Source organism: Hylaeus anthracinus, unplaced genomic scaffold, assembly GCF_026225885.1.
Source record: "Hylaeus anthracinus isolate JK02 unplaced genomic scaffold, UHH_iyHylAnth1.0_haploid 11982, whole genome shotgun sequence".
In the NCBI taxonomy this organism is placed as follows: domain Eukaryota; kingdom Metazoa; phylum Arthropoda; class Insecta; order Hymenoptera; family Colletidae; genus Hylaeus; species Hylaeus anthracinus.
In genome coordinates, this window is record NW_026534330.1 from 1,400,830 (window position 1) to 1,418,108 (window position 17,279).

The window sequence follows — 17,279 nt, forward strand, 5'->3', positions numbered from 1 at the left end:
GTGTATTCGTGTTATTATAGAAATAAGGGTATCGGTAAATGAGAATCTATTCGCGATAGATAGAACATTCTAAAATCCAGTATTTAGTAAAAATTTATGAATAATAAACATGTACATATACGTTTACTCCTTATGTCTTAAATTCCTGTCCATTCCCCATAATCGTATTCTTCCTATTTTTCATAAAAAGCGTGGCCTATTTAGTTGCTAATAGCATATAATTTTTTGTTTTCAAAGCATAATAAACAAATGCCTATTTTTAATTGTATATTCTATTGATAATTAAAGGTCGACACCTAATATCATAAACTTGGAATCATTCGTTAAGAGCTACGGATACTATCGGTATCCGTAATGAGCGCTTCTCGCCAAGAATAATTAAAAAAAATGCATACTCAATGTAGCCAGTAAATTTGTTGAACTGGGTCAATCAATATATGGACCTTTTCCCATATGAGCAAACTCTCCCTACTAAGGGTGGTGCGCGTGTGGAAAATCGTTTCAGTGCGCGGAAAATTCGTGCGGTGACCACCCCAAAGATGTCGTCCGAACATTTAAAAGTTGTACAAGTCCCAGAAAATCGCTTTGACGATGCAATCTATCACTTGAAATGGAATTTCTTTTCCGACGAACCGTTGAATCACGCGGTAGGACTCTGCGAGAAAGGAGAGAGTCAGTTCGAGCTGGAGAGACACTGCTTGCTCACATTAAAGCAAGGATACTCGAGGATGCTGGTAGATCAGAATGGGACGGTAAGTGAAATTAAACAAATGAAACTCACTAATTGTTGTTTGAAAAACGTCCATATGTTTTTCTTCGACCGGGTTTATTTTGTACGGTACTATAAATTTTGTATCGGCGAACGAATGTTTTTCCATGATATATGGACCTTGAATATTAAGTTCATTATCATATCAGATAGCAGGAATGGCTCTGAATGGTATCCTAAAAAAGGGAGAACGCGAAGAGGCCGAACGTCGTCTTGCCGAACTGAACGATGAAAAATTCAAAATAATTTTTGGACTTCTCTACAAAGTTAACGAAAAAGTCGATCTCTTTTCCAAATATAATGTCGATGAATTGTTCGAGTGTCGAATCCTTAGCGTGGACGAGAATTTTCGTGGAAGGGGTTTAGCGAACATTTTGATGGCAGATAGTATAGAAACAGCAAGAAATGCTGGTTTCAAGGTAATTGCGAATATCGGAATATGTATTTATAATGTTTAATCGTAAATGTAATACGTTAATGTTTAATGCATTTTAATGCATGCATTTAAGTTCAGTGAAAAAAACGTTATTTATAAATTAAGTTCTCCTAAAACGGTGCTCCGTGACCTTTACCAATCGCTAATGTACGCGTATTCTAATTTTATAATTTCTGATTTTTTGTATGGTCTGAAAAAAGCAGAATTTAACACGTTTTACTGTATTAAACGATTATTAATACACATTTTGTCTATTTAAAGAGAAAAAATAAATAAATTTGTATGCATCTGCTCGTACGTGTATAGCACTTTTACAGCACTTGGTGCCATGGAAAGTTGACTGTTCGATGAAGTTTCACATTCTATTTTTGTTTCAGCATGTTCTTCGATTATAATGCATGGGATGAATTTTCGTTTCCCAAGATGTAATTGCAATGCACTCGTTACTTTCTCGAGAGGTATTTTTGCACGCAGTGTATGTACATTTGTGAAAAATGAATAGTTTACAAATCGGTACTCATCATTTATCGATGTATTTCCAGGTGTTCAAAGCGGACGCAACTGGAATGTTTTCACAAAAAGTATGCTTAAAACACGGTTTTCAGGTAGAGGCGGAGATTCCGTATACGGATTGCGATGAATCGATCAGACCGGCTCCTCCTCATCAAGCTTTAAAGCTGATGGTAAAACTATTAAACTAGAAAGGAACGAAAATGAAACTGAACATTGTTCAAGAAATTTTCGATAAACAGAAATATGTTGCAAAAGAGCAGTAGAGTAAAACTATGTGTATCGTTGTGCGACAATAACAGCTCTCTAATGTATGTTTGTCTCAAAGACGTATTTACAGAGTAATTATATTCAACAAAAAAGGGCGGGTCGCGTGTTTCTCGTAGAACATATTCAAAATTCGAAACATCGGTTACTGCCCCTTGTCTGTGTTTCGAACGATGTGTTATTATTAAACATAAGAAAAAAATAAAAAATTCTAGTTGACAAATGCTAGAATGAAGATCATTTAAAATTTTGTTGTTTGCATTCTGTCAATTCAGAACGAACTTATGAGGTTAGCTGCTTTGGTATACATAGTAAAGAATGAATGTTATACGAAATAATATTTACGTCTTTGTATATGACGAAACAGCATACCAGCATACATAGCAATCTATTGGGAGACGAAAATTATGTGTCAAATGTTGTAGTTTGACGTTTGTTAACTTTTCTGTACATTCTACAGTGTCCTGATGGTAATATGAAAGTATATTGTATACGTATAAGTAGGTACACAATCCTTGATGTTTCCGACTATGTACGGATTTTTTTACAGCCATCACAAAAACACAGAACACGGATTATTGCAAAATCCGTATGTAACGATGTATCGAAAAGAGTGATTTGTATAGCTCATGGTTTCAGGAATTACTGGATAATGGGTCCACACGAGTATAAACTAAAAGTTACAAGAAATATTTTTGTTGATATCACGTGTTACGAAAATATATTACAAGTTATTTTGTAAGAATATCCGTCAAATAAATATTACAGTTTATAATGACTTGTGGCTTACGATACGTCCTATCGACAAACATTAAATTTCTTAATTACCAATAATAATTAATCAATGTATACTAGGTGCAGTTCCAACTAAATAAGTACAACTTTATTTCTGCGATAACTGTATAAATATGCAATGCAGTAAGCATGCCTAACAATTTATTCTTCATAAGAATTATATAATTTAAAAAGGAATGCAGTCTTGCAACAATATTTATACATACAATAGCGAGACCTAAAAGTTTACTTGGGGTCTGAAATATTTTTGTAGTTTATTTGCTTTAAATTGTAATTGCGTAGAGTATTTAGCTTGTATTCTTTGCATATATTTGATATCCCTGGCCTTCTTTACAGCAGCTTCGTGTTGCGTTTCTGTCCATCCAAGCGCTCTATACTGTGAGAGCACTTTACGCAATTTTTCACTTTTTGGTATCGCAACCGCTCTATTCGGATTTAAGTTTTGTCTATAATATCTCATCAGCGATCGATGCCCGATAACGTTTCCCGATGGTAATACTAGTTGATAGTCGTTATCATCTAATTCGGGTATTTCAACTTCCGCATCTGGATCGCCGGTTTCTGCATCTGGGTAACTCGACGAATAATCGTAAAATTCTGCGTATTCTGCGAGCGCGTCTCCTTCGTGCAACATTTTACAATGTCCTTTGTCGATCATGTGTGTTCTGGCAGCTTCCGCGCTTTGAAAACTTCTGCCTGTTAATATATCGAATACGTGTAATCAAAATGGCGTATATTATAAAATCTAGGAAGCAGAAATTTCAGTATACTTACCAGAACCGTTGCACCAAATGCACATGTATCCTGCAAAAATTTTTTCTCCTAGGTAAATAAGTATACCTTTGATATCTATGCAATATTCCGGATCCGGTATAAAGAACGAATGCGCAACAGTCATGTGTTTCAAATTGCGCACCAAAGATCTACTATGATGATTGCAAAACAAGCAATTGTTGTTTCTTACTGGGTTTTCGGTATATTCGACCCATTCGTCGGAATCTACAGACTCGACCTCGGAATCTACATCCATGTCGTCCGTCGATTGTTTACTACTGCTGCTAGAACTTTCCTCGTTAACATTCTTTGTTTCAGAATTAGGGGAAGAACCAGCATTACTATTTAATTCTTTACTCGTAGTTTCCGAATTTCCGTCATGTTTGGCATATTTCTCCTTGTGTTTTTTCGACAATAAATGATTTTCATACTGATTTTTCGTATTAAAATTTTTTCTGCATATTTTGCAATTCGTTACTTCTTCTTCTCTTTCCTTGTCATCTTTGTTCCTTTGCGCGATTACCCTCTTCTGAAACTCTTCAACCGTAACAGGAGGTAATTCAGCTACTTTTCTTTTTAAGTTGTATCTGTGCCAATCCGACTTGTAATGTTGCCTTTGCACTTCTAAATCACGAAATGCCACACGACATGTGATACAAGTAAATGGCGAAGCCATTTTTGTGCAGGATTTTAATGTACCACAAATGTAAATCGGAAATTGATATTAACAATGTTCAAAGTTTAATTTCTTCGATTAATAAATGTTTATCGTAATATAATAAATAAAGTGATTTGATTTATTATAAAACGAAGAGAGCCATAATACGCACCACGTGCGTAGTCGCTTTCTACCTTAGCACTGAGGTTATGTTACCGATTATACAGTTAGCTCGATTCGAATACAAGTACACTCAAAGACTGATATTGCATCCGCGTGAAAGCAAATTTTATATCTATTTTAAAATTGATAAAGCAAGAAAAGTTTTTGATGAATCATTGGTAAAAAGTTCTGTATTTAATTTTGATCGTAATTGGACGAAAACAAATACCAAAATCATGGCGAAATAAAATGACCGAGTAATCGTACTATGTAGATGCTATTACTGGCGTCAACAACGATAACAATGATAATTCTTCGGTAATTGCATTCTTGTATTAATTCAGCTGTGTGAGATATCGAGCAACCGTTGAAAAAATTCACAACTTTAGCCTTTCTTCACTTCATATTATTATTTTAAATGATATATCAGGCTATCTGGTCGTTCGAGCATAGACTATTTACGATTAGACGAGACAGTCGCCGTACTGCTGTATAATTTTCTCAACCTATCGCTATTGGATTTGGATTTTGAATATGTAGATGACGTAGATGTAGCCGCAGACAAATTTTTAATCATTTTGTCATTTCATTAAAGAAATAACCGAAGGAAAATGATAAAATTGCTATTACATCATTGTTGGCGATACGGATGATCACATGACTCGAGGAAAAAACCGTCCACTCGGTGAAGGTAGAGCGTCGGTGTTATCGACAGGGAGTCACGGTCCGAGTCGCAACTCGCAAGTTACGTTGACGGCCCTGACGGTTTCGTGGAGCGTTTGCAGTTGTGTTCAGGCAGTAGTCGTCTCAGAAGCCGGATCGTATCGAGTGCACGTCGCGAGCAAAAAAGTTACGCACAGCACAGCACGTAAAGCCGCAGAAACCTCGAGCGGTTAACAATTCGACGAGAGAAATAGTTGTCATCGTGTAGGAAAAGCACCGAGAAACCAGAAGGCATCGACACGGTGTCACGGCGAAGCGACTGGCCGTATTCACGATCGACTTCCACAGCCGATACCATAGAAAGACGTAAAACGAGACACTGGGGTACACCCGACAGGGCGATCCATCTGTCTCGAAACACCCACGAACACCCGTTCAATTTTCACGCTAGAAGGCGGCCGTCCAGCAGGGCGATACCATTTTATATGACTTTTCTTCGACGTCAAGGTGAGTGAAACCAGGGCATGGTAACGACGACGACGGCAACGTCCTATCCGGTATCGTTTCGTTGCCTTTCGACGCTAATTTTAGCGACCAGCCATTTTGGACACGAGAATGTGCGCGATCCGTGGAACGGCTCGTTTCTACGGAAATTATCATTTCTCTGTCCTTTTCGCGATTGCGATTGCCTTCTTTTTCTAGCACGTTCAACTTTTCCTCTATCCATCTCTCTCTTTTTTTTTTTGCTTTCCGCGTTTTCTCTATTTCCGCAACGTAACGGCGTATCGATATTACTCTGAATTCTTGAACGCAATGAAACCTGTGCGGGTTGTCGTTCGAGTAATCGCGAGATTGTGATAACACTCGTGTAGCGTATCGATGAATTACATTCTCTTGTTTCTGAGAATATTGAGAAACAAGTAAAACGGAGCTATCCACACGTTATAAAAAGCATCGAATCGAAATATCAAAACGTTATAGCGTTGATTACACCTCCGAATTAAAATTGAAACGTCGAATTTCTTTATGACAGACGTTGCGTAAAATATTAATATTTATTTCTTGTTGGATTTCCTCTTTGAGTGTAACGTGCAACGTCATTCGTCGATCAACAATTACGACGATGAATCGACTGTTCCGCGCAAGAAAGTCGATTCTTTCATATTAACCGGCATAGTAACATTGAACAAGAGATTAAAATAATTTACATAATTTCAATGTGATTCTACTGTGTCGAGCATTCGTCGTGTAACGTATTTGTTGACATTGCAATGAGCAGTAGATGTCTTGGAATATTCACGCGTAATATCATATGTATTTCGAAACTATATCCGATACAGCGAAACTTGATCTGGTGTAAGACTACGAACGGGTTAACTCTTAACTCTTAATTCTTAAATTGTAAGAGAATAATACGGCTTATACGGTAAACAATTTGTTATAAATTGAATGAAAAAATTGACATTAAAATAGCTCGTTATTCGCTTGTGAATTACGGTTGTCTTTAATCGTCAAAAGGAAACCGCAGCTGGTTTCGAAACTGATTCTCCGAACAGTCTCGTGTAATCAGACCTTTTGCACCCTTCGCGCACACTCGTCTTATTTTGTCCATTTATCTATGGCTTAAGATGGCCTGCTTTGACCCTTAAGTATGCATAGTCACACGACGCACGATAGCGATGCAAAATAATACCTCTTAATCAGCTCTCAGCGGTTCTCAAGTGTTGCTCCCAGACCGGAAATCATTTCTATCGAATTGCGTCGTTTCCGGACAAAATCGCTCGACGGTTTTCCGTAGAAACGCTAATAAATTTCTAATAATATTACAGCGACGTTGATTTACTATTTCCCAATCGATCGACTCCTTTGCGCAACTAGATAATGATTGTGACGCATTCGAGATAACACTGTGACGATTCGAAGCAATAAATAGCATAAAATCTTTTAACCTCGACTGGTAGAGTTCAATTAAACACAGTCCTCTCTTACCGGTTTTTATTTGAATTTTATTTTAGAAAGTCGGACTTGCTACACCGAACGTTTACGTTACGACGAGAGCGAGATTAACATTATCTTCGTTTCTACGATTCAGACACTTGAATTTATAAACTAACTAATAAATTCTTGTCTACGATCTTACCGACAACTTGGTGTCAATCGCACCTTATCGCGATAAAATTCATTACCGTTTGATCGTGTCATCCATCGTCCGATATACGGAAAACTAGCGCATCCCATCGTATGCACGCGATGGTGGACCCGATGCACAGTTTAGCCTCTGTGGCTAAAGATTACCGATCACGCGAGTATCCCTACTAGAATGAAATCAATTTCAAGTTGGCAAGCTGTTGAAGCTGTCGAAGCTGTGAAATATCAAGGTGTCCTCGTGGCGAGCGATCGGTGAAATCTAACCTTGCCTCAAGTCCGGTACATCTAAGACCGACATACTAGAAATTCCGCGTCGTTCGTTAGGTCCGGATCGGGCCACGTTCCGATCAATATACGGCGTATGGCGTATCCCCGTACAGAGGACGCGTGCGCGAGCACCGGAGCCGTGGAGTAGGCCGACCCGGGACCCGAGAGAGCCACGAGCACGCACGACGGCGATGACGACGACGACTCCAGTTACGGCAGCCGGTAGAGAGTACATACACGTTCACAGCTCACAGCTCACAGCTATCGTCCGCAATCCGTCGTAACGTGTGCGTTCACGTAACAGCGCCGCGAAAGACCAACACTTTTCGGCCGATTATCAAGCGGAACCGGCGATTCTCTTCCTCGATCAAGCTCTCCCTCTCTGGCGAGAGTCTCGAGGAAGACGTAAAGACACCGAGAGTACTACCACACCACCAGCAACAGCCACGATCGCAAATCACGACTTATGCGTCTGTACCGAGCAGGTAAAGATCCTCGGCGGTGCTACACCTCCTCGTCGCTCGATTCTTGGGTTTCGGGCTCCGTCCAACGGAGATACGATACTTTTTCCTACTCGACGAACGAAGATTACTTCAAAGTTTTGGCTTCTTTTCGCATGGATGCTAAGATGGTTTTGCAATCTGTGTCCTTCCAACGATCAACTTATTGTTCCTAATCCATCGGTGTATCGGGATGAAAAGTTTCACGAGGTGACGGCGATTTATCATCGGCTGTTACCAGCGATCATCGTTCCCAAGATGTTTCGTCGTGTTGCTGAAATCTGGGCCTTGATTCTTCTCTCTCTTCCCTCTCTTCTCTTTTTCTCTTTCTCTCTCGGTTCAGTTTCGTCTGTTACAAGCAGTGTAACGTGCATCGACGTGGCCCCTTTGCGCATTGTATGACACGATGCAACGTGACCGTATGCATTGACTGCCTACCTTTTTTCTCAATCGAAATACGCTTCCATCCTGCGACGTTTGCTTACAGCAGCGAGTTAGCCACCGCTGCCAACCGTAACAACCTTCTGCTGGTGAACATGTGTCGCGGACAGTTGAACCACCACAGTTGCTACCACCAACTGGACTTGGTTTGATCGCGTTGTGATGGGAGTGGTTTCGCACCTTTAATCTGAACGTACTTGTCGAACGAGAACGATACGATTACACGAATTTCGAACATTTTTTAATCGACGGTTCCGTGTTTCTAGCAAGTTTCACGAAAATTCGATGGACCGCTCTTATCAATCGACACGAATCTCCATCTTTTCGAGAATTATTTTTCGGAAAGGAAATACGTTGATCGTTCTTCTTCGATTTAGGTGTTGATAACTCGCCGTCCGATAAATCTAGAAAATAAATAATTATGGTAGGGGCGTGGAACGAAGACAGCGGGTGAACGTGAAGCGTTCCTCGTGGGTTGACTTACCTACGTATCTATCTATATGTACCTCTACTCGTTGGCGTCGACTCGTTGTTTATGCGGTTGCATAAAAAGATTTGCTGAGCAATGGATACGAAGCAAACGTTATCGCTGCTCTGTAATTGTGCGACGGACATTTAAATAAATAATTTCACGATGCGGATCGCTGATGATCCACGCCGAGGATCGCGCGCATAGTACAGTTACGTTGTACGGAGCGGTCTTAAAATATTTGTCGTCTGTCCTGCTGTTAATTGCATCCTAGTTTTACGATTAGAGCAGTTATCGTTTGACATTTGAGCTACTCGGGTTTGTAATGCGAAATCCTGTTTCCATTAGAAGTGGATCGATACGCAGGGGAGCACCTTTAGTGCTCGTCGTTGCATTGATAAACGGCTATCGCTACGAAACCGCTGCGGTTAAAATTCTAGGCTGTTATTTTACTATTTACGCATGCTCGTAATCGCAACATTACACACGTGAGAACGTCGATATCTCGAGGGACGTCGGTCGATGCGCAAACGAATTTCTTTACAGGAAAAAACTACTTTTCTCCGTTGATTTGTTGCAAGTAATTTCTACTCTAATCGAATCGTACTTATGGTAACCGATTGGACCGAATCGGTGCACCTTCAGATCGATGGGATTCTCGATGAATTAACGGAGCGTGTCATGGTAATCTATATCGTGTTTTGTTGCACAATTCGTTTGTTTTGTTTCGAGATAATGTCGTTCGGCAAAAGGTCTACTTTGTTGCTTCGTTTCCGGTAGGTCTAGTTTGAAAGGTTTCTCCGGTAGGGCACGTGCGCGTGTGACTTTAGCTACGATGATTCTGGCATGGTCGGTCTCGTCCAAACACCGCCTAGATGATCGTTAATAATCGCGAATAAATGAAACGCATACTGGACAAAATTTCCGAACCATCGGCGCCCATGGGAACCAGGCAACCGACGTACAAATGATCGACCTTTATATTAGTGAAAATCATCCCCGATGTTCTCGTTCTGGAAACGTTTTTAGCAGACCTACTCTCTATGCGGACAAATTTGTTCATCTCGCGTCAAGACATAGCCTAACGTTTGCGAAACGTCTTCCGTTCTTTGAATTGAAATGATTTGGATCATCGAAGATAGGTTCGTGCTCGGACCATGTACGATTTAACCATGTGTTTCTTTGATTGGTATCGAACCAGCGTTAGATGATTCTAGCTCGAATAACGTTCTAGATAGGAGCTAGTAGGTTTTGGCGACTAGTGATAGCGAGGTTGTTCTCGTTACAGAAACATTCAGGATATCATCCAGAGGGAAAGGATCGGTGTACAGCAAAGGCGGCGGTAGTAGGACATTGTCCAAGCGACTCGTAAACGGCAACATCATCTCCTTCGCACGGTATAGTCGTTTGTTGCGTGGAACCTGTGAGTTAACCATTCCAACCTGGTACCCAGGCTTTCTTAGGGGCACAAGCAACGGACAGGCAGCGTGTATGATCATTGAAGACTATCCCCCTCTGCCTACTAAACCGAGGCAATACCTTCATCAAGATACCACCCAACGATTTCTGAACCACCTGGTCCTGCCTAAGCACAGGACCTCAAAATTTTCCAGGTGGGTGTCCTCCGATCCTAGAAAATATTTAATCCGTGTAGCGAAAAGAAGAGGAAAGAAAAGAAAAGAAAAGAAAAGAAAAGAAAAATTAACCGACTCGTTTGATTTCCAGTAATAGGCATCGGAAGCTACAGCCTTTCAGAGAAACGTGACTGACGTCAGTGGGTAGTGCGGCAAATCTTACCGCAGACGACAAAAATCACCCTGACTCGACACGTTACGAGCTACCATCGGGTAGCCATTGCCTGGCAACGTCGCTGCACAGCAATCAAACTGCCGCTGGGAAACGTGAAAAGTAGATCCAGAAGGACAAGGACGAAGACGTTACCTACCTGAAGAAAAACAAGATAGGCAAAGATATCGAAACGAGCTATTAAAAGCGTGCGGCTTCGGCGTCAGTTTTAACGCAACTCGTCAACGCGTTCGCAACGACGTCTCGTAAAAAGGTGGTGTCATTTCGAAAGGACGTTAAATTAGCGAGGAGCAAGAGGTGGAAATATCAGTCACCATGGGGAGTGTCAACGTTAACCGTAACGTCAGCGATGCGTTTTACCGCTACAAAATGCCACGGATCCAAGCTAAAGTCGAAGGCAAGGGTAACGGCATCAAGACTGTAATCGTGAATATGGTCGACGTTGCCAAAGCGATTGGAAGACCTGCTACTTACCCGACCAAGTACTTCGGCTGTGAACTTGGAGCGCAAACTCAATTTGATTTCAAAAACGAAAGATTTATTGTCAATGGTTCGCACGACGCCACTAAATTACAAGATCTTCTCGATGGATTCATTAGAAAATACGTTCTTTGTCCGGCCTGCGATAATCCCGAAACAGAACTGATAGTCAGCGCGAAGAAAGGAACCATCTCGCAGGGATGCAAAGCCTGCGGTTATCATGGACTATTGGAAAGCAATCACAAGTTAAACACCTACATCCTTAAGAATCCACCCAGCCTAAATCCCGCAGTTCAAGGAAGCTCTCTAACAGAAGGAAAACGCGGAAAACGTTCGAAACGCGCCAACGGTGAAACTACCACCACAACTACCGCTACTGCTAATGGCGATCGATCTGGTTCTCCGGAGAACGATACCAGCACAACCGATATCGTGGTCGAAGCTCCTGAAAAAGTGGCAAACGAAGAGGCAGACGATGTTAATTGGGCCGTCGACGTGTCGGAAGAGGCAGTTAGAGCTCGTCTGCAAGATTTAACGGACGGAGCAAAAGGAATGACCATCAACGATGATCTCGATAAGACTGAAAACGAACGAATGGACATGTTTTATAAATTAGTCAAATGTCGTCGCGACGCTGGGCAACTGGACAATCATAAAGAGTTGGTAGCGGAGGCTGAACGTCTGGAGATTAAGACGAAGGCGCCGTTGGTTTTGGCCGAACTACTCTTCGATCAAAACATTGCTGGTCAAGCAAAAAAATATCGAGTACTTTTGCTTCGTTTCACGCACGATGACATCAAGGCACAAAAGTATTTAATCAGAGGAATCGAACAAGTAATAGCCCTGCATAAAGATGTATTGATGTCAAAAGTCCCTGGCATTCTAAAGGTAAGACGAAAGTAGCGCTTCTAATTTTACAACGACAATCGCGATTATTCTTGTATCTTGACTCGTTGGATTATCTTGCAGCTCTTTTACGATGCCGATATTTTGGAAGAAAAAGCCCTATTCGAGTGGGCGAGCAAAGTCACTGGAAGATACGTATCGAAAGATTTATCTCAAGAAATTCATGATAAAGCTGCACCGTTCATAACTTGGTTGAAAGAAGCAGAAGAAGAAGATTCGGAGTCGGAAGAAGAAGACGACGATTTGGAGGTAAACTTGTTTGGAAAGAGCGTTAAATGTTAATTGTTTACAGATACCGATACCGAAATGTAACCGTGTCTTCTTTTTTTTTTCTTTGTAGATCGAATACGACGATAGAGCCAAACAATCGCTAAAACCACAACAGTCAACGCCTGTGCAGAAACCTGCTGTAGCAAATGATTCGGATGATGCGGATGATTTTGACATCGATGCCATTTAAAGATGTAATGAAAATGAAAAGATGCTCAGTAGTCGGACTTGAAGAAAATGAGGAAAGAAACGAATAGGAAAAAATATGTCCGATAAACGATGCTATACGATTATTTCTCACACGATACAAAGAATCGCAATGCAATCTCTTACTATATCATACATGTATAGGATTTTGTTATTTTAGGTCAAGGAGTGATTACAATGCCATTATGATGTACGACAAATTTTAACTGTTCCACAAGTTTAGCAATATTTATCGGTACGGTAATACTTTTTTAATTGTTTTTTTAAACAAGGTGATTCGATGATGAATCATCTTATATCATTATTCACAATGATTACTGAGCGATTTTTTTTAAACGATCGATACTTGTATACGTTGATTCGCGTCTCCTTTAGAAGAAAAATACAACACGATATTAATAGTTACATCGTTACTGGGAAGTTGGCCTGCTAAAAGCGTTCTCTATTGTATCTATTTACTATTCAATTAATAATTATTCAAATAAATATGGTTTATCGCAATGTATACCAAGAAAAATTAATTTGCACCCCTTCGACAAAAATACGATACATCGATCGTATCGTATTCGTATCGGGTAAAAAGATTTTTCCAAGAATATATATTCACAAATATCACACTTACTCGACCCTGAAATTCTATGTATATTGTATGTATGTAGGTAAACGTCCATCACGGTCCGCTATAAATTTTACTCATTGTCTGTCACTAGTGCCGGGTTCACCTTAGAGTAACGATGAGATTCAAACTTGTTTGTTTTGAAATCGTCGAACGGCTCGAATTGGCTCGATGTTCCCACATTTTTTTTTCTGTTGAAAGTAAACTCTAGATAGAATGAGTCACCGCACCGTTGAACACCGGTTGTGCGTGCGAAACAAAGCAGTAACGCTCTGTTCGTTTAGTGTCGCGTATCATTCCTTGACGGCGTTAGGCATCCTTTCGACTTGTTTTTTTGCATCTGGTTTCATTTCTGTCTTTCGGCACATGATCGAATCTTCAATTACAACGATACTGGCCTTTGTAGCAGTGGTGCCATCGCTGAGAAATACTTGCTTCTGTTGGTGCTAGATGGCGAGTGGTTTAGTATCGGTTACAAAAATGTCCAAGTTGAGCTGTTTACAGAGCGGCTTGGCGAGTGGCCTTTTTGGATGCAGACGTTGTCAAACGCTAGCGAATATCGAGAAACAAACAAATTAACACGGCTAGGAACTTAGAGGAAACGAACCGTACAGCGTTAACACGAAGCATCCTAGTACCCGACTATGCCACAAGATGGCGACGTTAGTGCGAATCTGGCAAGGCTCGATATAGTTTATGTCGTGACGTACATTCTAGTTAGTGGTTTTCAATCCAACAGGTGTTACGGAACGCTGAGTTTTCGTCAAAGTTTTCAATATTACGTTGTCGCGAATATGTATGTGTGTGCGCGTAAGTTTGTTTCTGAAATCCTTGTGGTAAATCTGATACGGTTATTATTGGTTTCGAAACTGTATTTTATTCTTCTTTGAGACTGCGTGTACTCGGAAAGTGGTTTATCAAGCATAAAACGTACCACATTCGAGAAAACGTAGCGAAGCAGCGAAACACTCGAGGTGAGTATTATTTATTCTTTGTATCGTATTTGAAGTTGGCGTTCTCCGAGTCGCGCTACTCGAAATCGCTATCGTTCGATTCTGAGTTGGTAGGTTATTTGCGAATCAATGTTAATAAATCGTTAACACGTGCGCGAGACGCAACGCGATTTAATCGTCGTTCTTTTAAGGTGATTCAGAACGCGTTTGTCACCCATTCCGAGAAACACACACACACACACACACACACCTACGCATTTGTTGCCATTCGATTAGAGAATCGTATGTATCCGTTACTTTTCGAATGCTAACGATTAACGATCAATATTTGTTGCGGGTCACATGTTTCGGGTTACTGTACTCGGTGAAAGGGATCGCGTAAAGGTATCGATATTTTCGCGATCGAAACGGAGTGGTACTAGTGTCGTCGTAGTGTTGACGCCATGGAAGTTGTACCGTTTGACAGTTAAAACTTGACGCGTCAACTTGTCACAGTATGCGTGGAGTATCGATGACACGATCGCGTTGCTTCGAGCTTATCGCGTCGGGTGCCTTTGTTGTGAATAACGTACGGCGTATATATACGAAGAACGTTTTCGTCGAGTGAAAGAAAGAGGTTGAAAAATGTTGCAATTGTGTTGAACAGGATCATCGAAAAAGCGTGAGATGACATTGGTCTGTTAAGATGTCAGCGGAAGCCGTTGGACACCGTCGAAGCTTCGTTATCGAATAACCTCGGTTTCCAAGACATGGTCGTATAGGTATGATGAAAAATTCAATTATGCTTAGATCGTAGGAATATAGAAGTTGGTTATTCGTTAATACGGCAAAGTTATCCGTAGCGATTCGTCTGGTTAGGTAGACGGATTGTAAAGAAACGTGACGGGTTCGTTACACTTACGAGTTTCTTCGACCACAATTTCTATTTCAGTTTTCGTATTTCGCGGTAGGTGGTTTAAGGTTTAAACGAATTCTAAACGATTAAACTGTCGTTTAGCAAGCGTGATTTCTGTGGACAGTTGAACGTTTCGACGACAACAAAAGGACGATCACCGATGGATATTAGGAGCCGATAAGTAATTATTTAAAACGTAATGTTCGATAATGTTTCTAACCTCGTAAAAGTGAACGGTCTGGCATTCGCACGCGTTCAGACCTAACCCGTTTCTATACGTGGGTAGCGGAAAAGAAGTCGGAACCTACGCGAGTTTCACGTATTTGGCTTGTTTCAGCGATCGAACATCTCCCGCGGTGTATACACACTGTACAGCTCGATCGAACAGTGCTAGCGCAAAATTTACTTTTTTTACACGTGACATGTTACATTTTACAACTACCGTAATTGTATAGCGGAAATCAGAAAGATGCCTAGAACCTATCGCAAACATCCGTTTCATTTTTATTTTTATATCCCGAAAAGCAATAGGGTGAGAAAAAGAAGAAGTTTGGATCGACAATAGCGTAATTGTTCCCGCGAAAACGCTATCGCCATGTACATATACGCGCGTTAGATAGGCGATAGGAAGATAGGATAACACGGAATGGATGTCAACGACTCGGGTAGGTCGAAAAAAAATGTATCTTATTATCTAGATGCGTTCGTTCCCACTGATGTCGTTCTTCTCCGTTCACTCGTTTCTCTATCTTGATGTTTTTTTCTGCCGATTTTCTGCCGACCATCGTCTTCTTCACGTATCGAGAATTTGTACGAATTTCTACACCTTTTCGTTTCGAATAAAGCTGTTTACATGCGTTGTTTAGTCTTTTCTTTACGTGTCGGTACATTCGTTAAGATTTTTCAACCGTAAAAGATGATTTGAAATACGAGTTTCGGAAAGCTTATCGATAACTGGCATTTTACCCTACGCCTATGGTGGTCCATGCGCTTAAAATCGATTCGGAGAGACACAGACAGGGCATAGACCTCCATTCGCAGAGTAGATTCGTCGTAACTTGCTCCAACTGCGAGAACTCGATGAAAATGTTTAACGATACTTTCGCGGTTTTCAGGTTTCCTAGGAATTCGATGGGATAGGGAATGTATAGGAGAAAAATGACGACACGTAACGGCAGATGTTCGAGCAAAGATACGAACGTTGTAGATATACCATATATGTATAACCTTTCCAGTAATTTGCTTGAAACGTTGAGACTTTTTTCGGATCTCTCCAAGCTTGGCATATGCAGTCTTTACGCTCCAGGATCGAGTGTAAAGTTGCGCCCTAGCTTCTTCCACCCTCGAACCTGAATTGCCCAGAGAGGTGCCATTCCAAAAACCGACGCGACGTTCAACGATGATCAACACAGGGATGTCGCGCCGAAATTTTCCTCTACGTCTCTCTTTCCCTTTTCCACCCTTTCTCTACACCCCTTCTCTCGCACTGTTCATTTTAATTTTACTATCGGTGATAATCGTGGCGCAACCAAATTAGTATGGGAGGCATTTCGCTCCGAGCTACCGTGGTCGTCGTAGTTTTGGAGAGTGATCCCCGATCCTCGGCGTCTTTATGGCAGTTACGTTTATTAGGTGTGCCGTTTTCACGGAGAACTCTGACCATTTCTAGCGCCGTTTAAACGACCCTGTGGACTGTATGTGTGTACACCGTGGTACTTGGTTTCGCGTGATCGTACAACGCTAACAAACTTTCGGATCCCCGTGCACGCGGTGATCGATGAACGGTACATACTGTACGCCATCGTTCGGTCACAATCCGTTTTCAGACTGTGATATGCGGATCCCGACACGAACAGATACGTTGGATACGCATTGTTATCAACCGACACGCGTCCAAAGAGAAACGCGTCGAGGAGAAAAATTTCGGAATCGGTCGCGTGCAATCCCGGTCGGTCGTTGTTATTTCCAGTTGATTACCGCGCCCCAAAGCTTGCATCACCGTTTCACTCCCATAGTAAATAATGTAGTACGACACCTGGTACACCCTGTACATCATGCTGGGTATGCACGGAAGCATCGCGTACAGGCGTACGGGTCCGAGCGTAATATATGCATAATGTATAGGTCTGGTGTATGCACTATGCAGGCCAGGCGAAATACCTCCGTGCGCAACGTTCTACTCTACATACAAGTATATCGCGTAAACCGTGCGCGCTTGCAACTACGTTCCACTGCACTCGGTACATGAACGTTTTACAATCTTTATGAACTTGTACATAATTGTACG

At 41.2% G+C, this 17,279-nt stretch overlaps 5 protein-coding genes across 12 annotated transcripts in view; 4 read left to right on the top strand and 1 right to left on the bottom strand.

The window, feature by feature from the left end:
• Window positions 1–394: 394 nt before the first annotated feature.
• LOC128885835 (arylalkylamine N-acetyltransferase 1-like) lies at window positions 395–2,758 on the top strand. 4 transcript variants are annotated; one of them, XR_008459678.1, is made up of 4 exons: window positions 395–752; window positions 919–1,188; window positions 1,583–1,663; window positions 1,748–1,887. XR_008459678.1 is itself a non-coding variant. In XM_054140146.1 (3 exons), exons 1-3 carry the CDS (start codon window positions 438–440, stop codon window positions 1,904–1,906), a joined length of 744 nt encoding a protein of 247 aa, XP_053996121.1. In that variant the 5' UTR covers window positions 423–437; the 3' UTR covers window positions 1,907–2,758. The 4 variants fall into 4 exon arrangements, 1 of the variants encoding a protein (XP_053996121.1); XR_008459677.1 differs by having other exon boundaries at window positions 396–752; window positions 1,583–1,680; window positions 1,748–1,890; XR_008459676.1 differs by lacking the exon at window positions 1,583–1,663 and adding an exon at window positions 2,533–2,758 and having other exon boundaries at window positions 423–752; window positions 1,748–2,452.
• An 84-nt stretch (window positions 2,759–2,842) lies between these two features.
• On the bottom strand, window positions 2,843–4,754 carry LOC128885827 (cytoplasmic 60S subunit biogenesis factor ZNF622). The gene is made up of 2 exons (XM_054140136.1): window positions 3,552–4,754; window positions 2,843–3,473 (listed from the first exon to the last, which is right to left on the bottom strand). Exons 1-2 carry the CDS (start codon window positions 4,225–4,227, stop codon window positions 2,995–2,997), a joined length of 1,155 nt encoding a protein of 384 aa, XP_053996111.1. The 5' UTR covers window positions 4,228–4,754; the 3' UTR covers window positions 2,843–2,994.
• A 414-nt stretch (window positions 4,755–5,168) lies between these two features.
• Window positions 5,169–10,720, top strand: LOC128885842 (uncharacterized). 2 transcript variants are annotated; one of them, XM_054140152.1, is made up of 3 exons: window positions 5,169–5,541; window positions 10,148–10,472; window positions 10,585–10,720. In XM_054140152.1, the coding sequence occupies exons 1-3, from the start codon at window positions 5,520–5,522 to the stop codon at window positions 10,622–10,624; spliced, it is 387 nt and encodes a 128-aa protein (XP_053996127.1). In that variant the 5' UTR covers window positions 5,169–5,519; the 3' UTR covers window positions 10,625–10,720. The 2 variants fall into 2 exon arrangements, with proteins under 2 accessions (XP_053996127.1, XP_053996128.1); XM_054140153.1 differs by lacking the exon at window positions 5,169–5,541 and adding an exon at window positions 7,314–7,934.
• Window positions 10,721–10,964: 244 nt separating this feature from the next.
• LOC128885822 (eukaryotic translation initiation factor 5) lies at window positions 10,965–13,033 on the top strand. Its single transcript, XM_054140131.1, has 3 exons — window positions 10,965–12,033; window positions 12,115–12,300; window positions 12,392–13,033. Exons 1-3 carry the CDS (start codon window positions 10,981–10,983, stop codon window positions 12,509–12,511), a joined length of 1,359 nt encoding a protein of 452 aa, XP_053996106.1. The 5' UTR covers window positions 10,965–10,980; the 3' UTR covers window positions 12,512–13,033.
• An 846-nt stretch (window positions 13,034–13,879) lies between these two features.
• Window positions 13,880–17,279, top strand: part of LOC128886310 (protein sprint) — a 70,319-nt gene continuing 66,919 nt past the window's right edge. For 3 of the 4 annotated variants that reach the window (XM_054141027.1, XM_054141029.1, XM_054141034.1), the window contains exon 1: window positions 13,882–14,118. The gene's annotated coding sequence lies outside the window, so the exon portion shown is untranslated. Of the gene's footprint in view, window positions 14,119–17,279 lie in introns of all 4 variants that reach the window. The other variant, XM_054141037.1, reaches the window with a different exon arrangement.

What these genes read in the sequence shown, in the direction of transcription:
- LOC128885835 (XM_054140146.1), top strand. Translation starts at nt 438, where the DNA reads ATGGACCTTTTCCCATATGAGCAAACTCTCCCTACTAAGGGTGGTGCG. An exon ending in TGGTAGATCAGAATGGGACG is followed by an intron (nt 753 to 918) that starts GTAAGTGAAATT and finishes TTATCATATCAG; the next exon opens with ATAGCAGGAATGGCTCTGAA. An exon ending in CAAGAAATGCTGGTTTCAAG is followed by an intron (nt 1,189 to 1,747) that starts GTAATTGCGAAT and finishes ATGTATTTCCAG; the next exon opens with GTGTTCAAAGCGGACGCAAC.
- LOC128885827 (XM_054140136.1), bottom strand. Translation starts at nt 4,227, where the DNA reads ATGGCTTCGCCATTTACTTGTATCACATGTCGTGTGGCATTTCGTGAT. An exon ending in CATTTGGTGCAACGGTTCTG is followed by an intron (nt 3,474 to 3,551) that starts GTAAGTATACTG and finishes ATATATTAACAG; the next exon opens with GCAGAAGTTTTCAAAGCGCG.
- LOC128885842 (XM_054140152.1), top strand. Translation starts at nt 5,520, where the DNA reads ATGACTTTTCTTCGACGTCAAG. An exon ending in GACTTTTCTTCGACGTCAAG is followed by an intron (nt 5,542 to 10,147) that starts GTGAGTGAAACC and finishes TTCTCGTTACAG; the next exon opens with AAACATTCAGGATATCATCC. An exon ending in AGGACCTCAAAATTTTCCAG is followed by an intron (nt 10,473 to 10,584) that starts GTGGGTGTCCTC and finishes TTTGATTTCCAG; the next exon opens with TAATAGGCATCGGAAGCTAC.
- LOC128885822 (XM_054140131.1), top strand. Translation starts at nt 10,981, where the DNA reads ATGGGGAGTGTCAACGTTAACCGTAACGTCAGCGATGCGTTTTACCGC. An exon ending in AAGTCCCTGGCATTCTAAAG is followed by an intron (nt 12,034 to 12,114) that starts GTAAGACGAAAG and finishes ATTATCTTGCAG; the next exon opens with CTCTTTTACGATGCCGATAT. An exon ending in AAGAAGACGACGATTTGGAG is followed by an intron (nt 12,301 to 12,391) that starts GTAAACTTGTTT and finishes TTTTCTTTGTAG; the next exon opens with ATCGAATACGACGATAGAGC.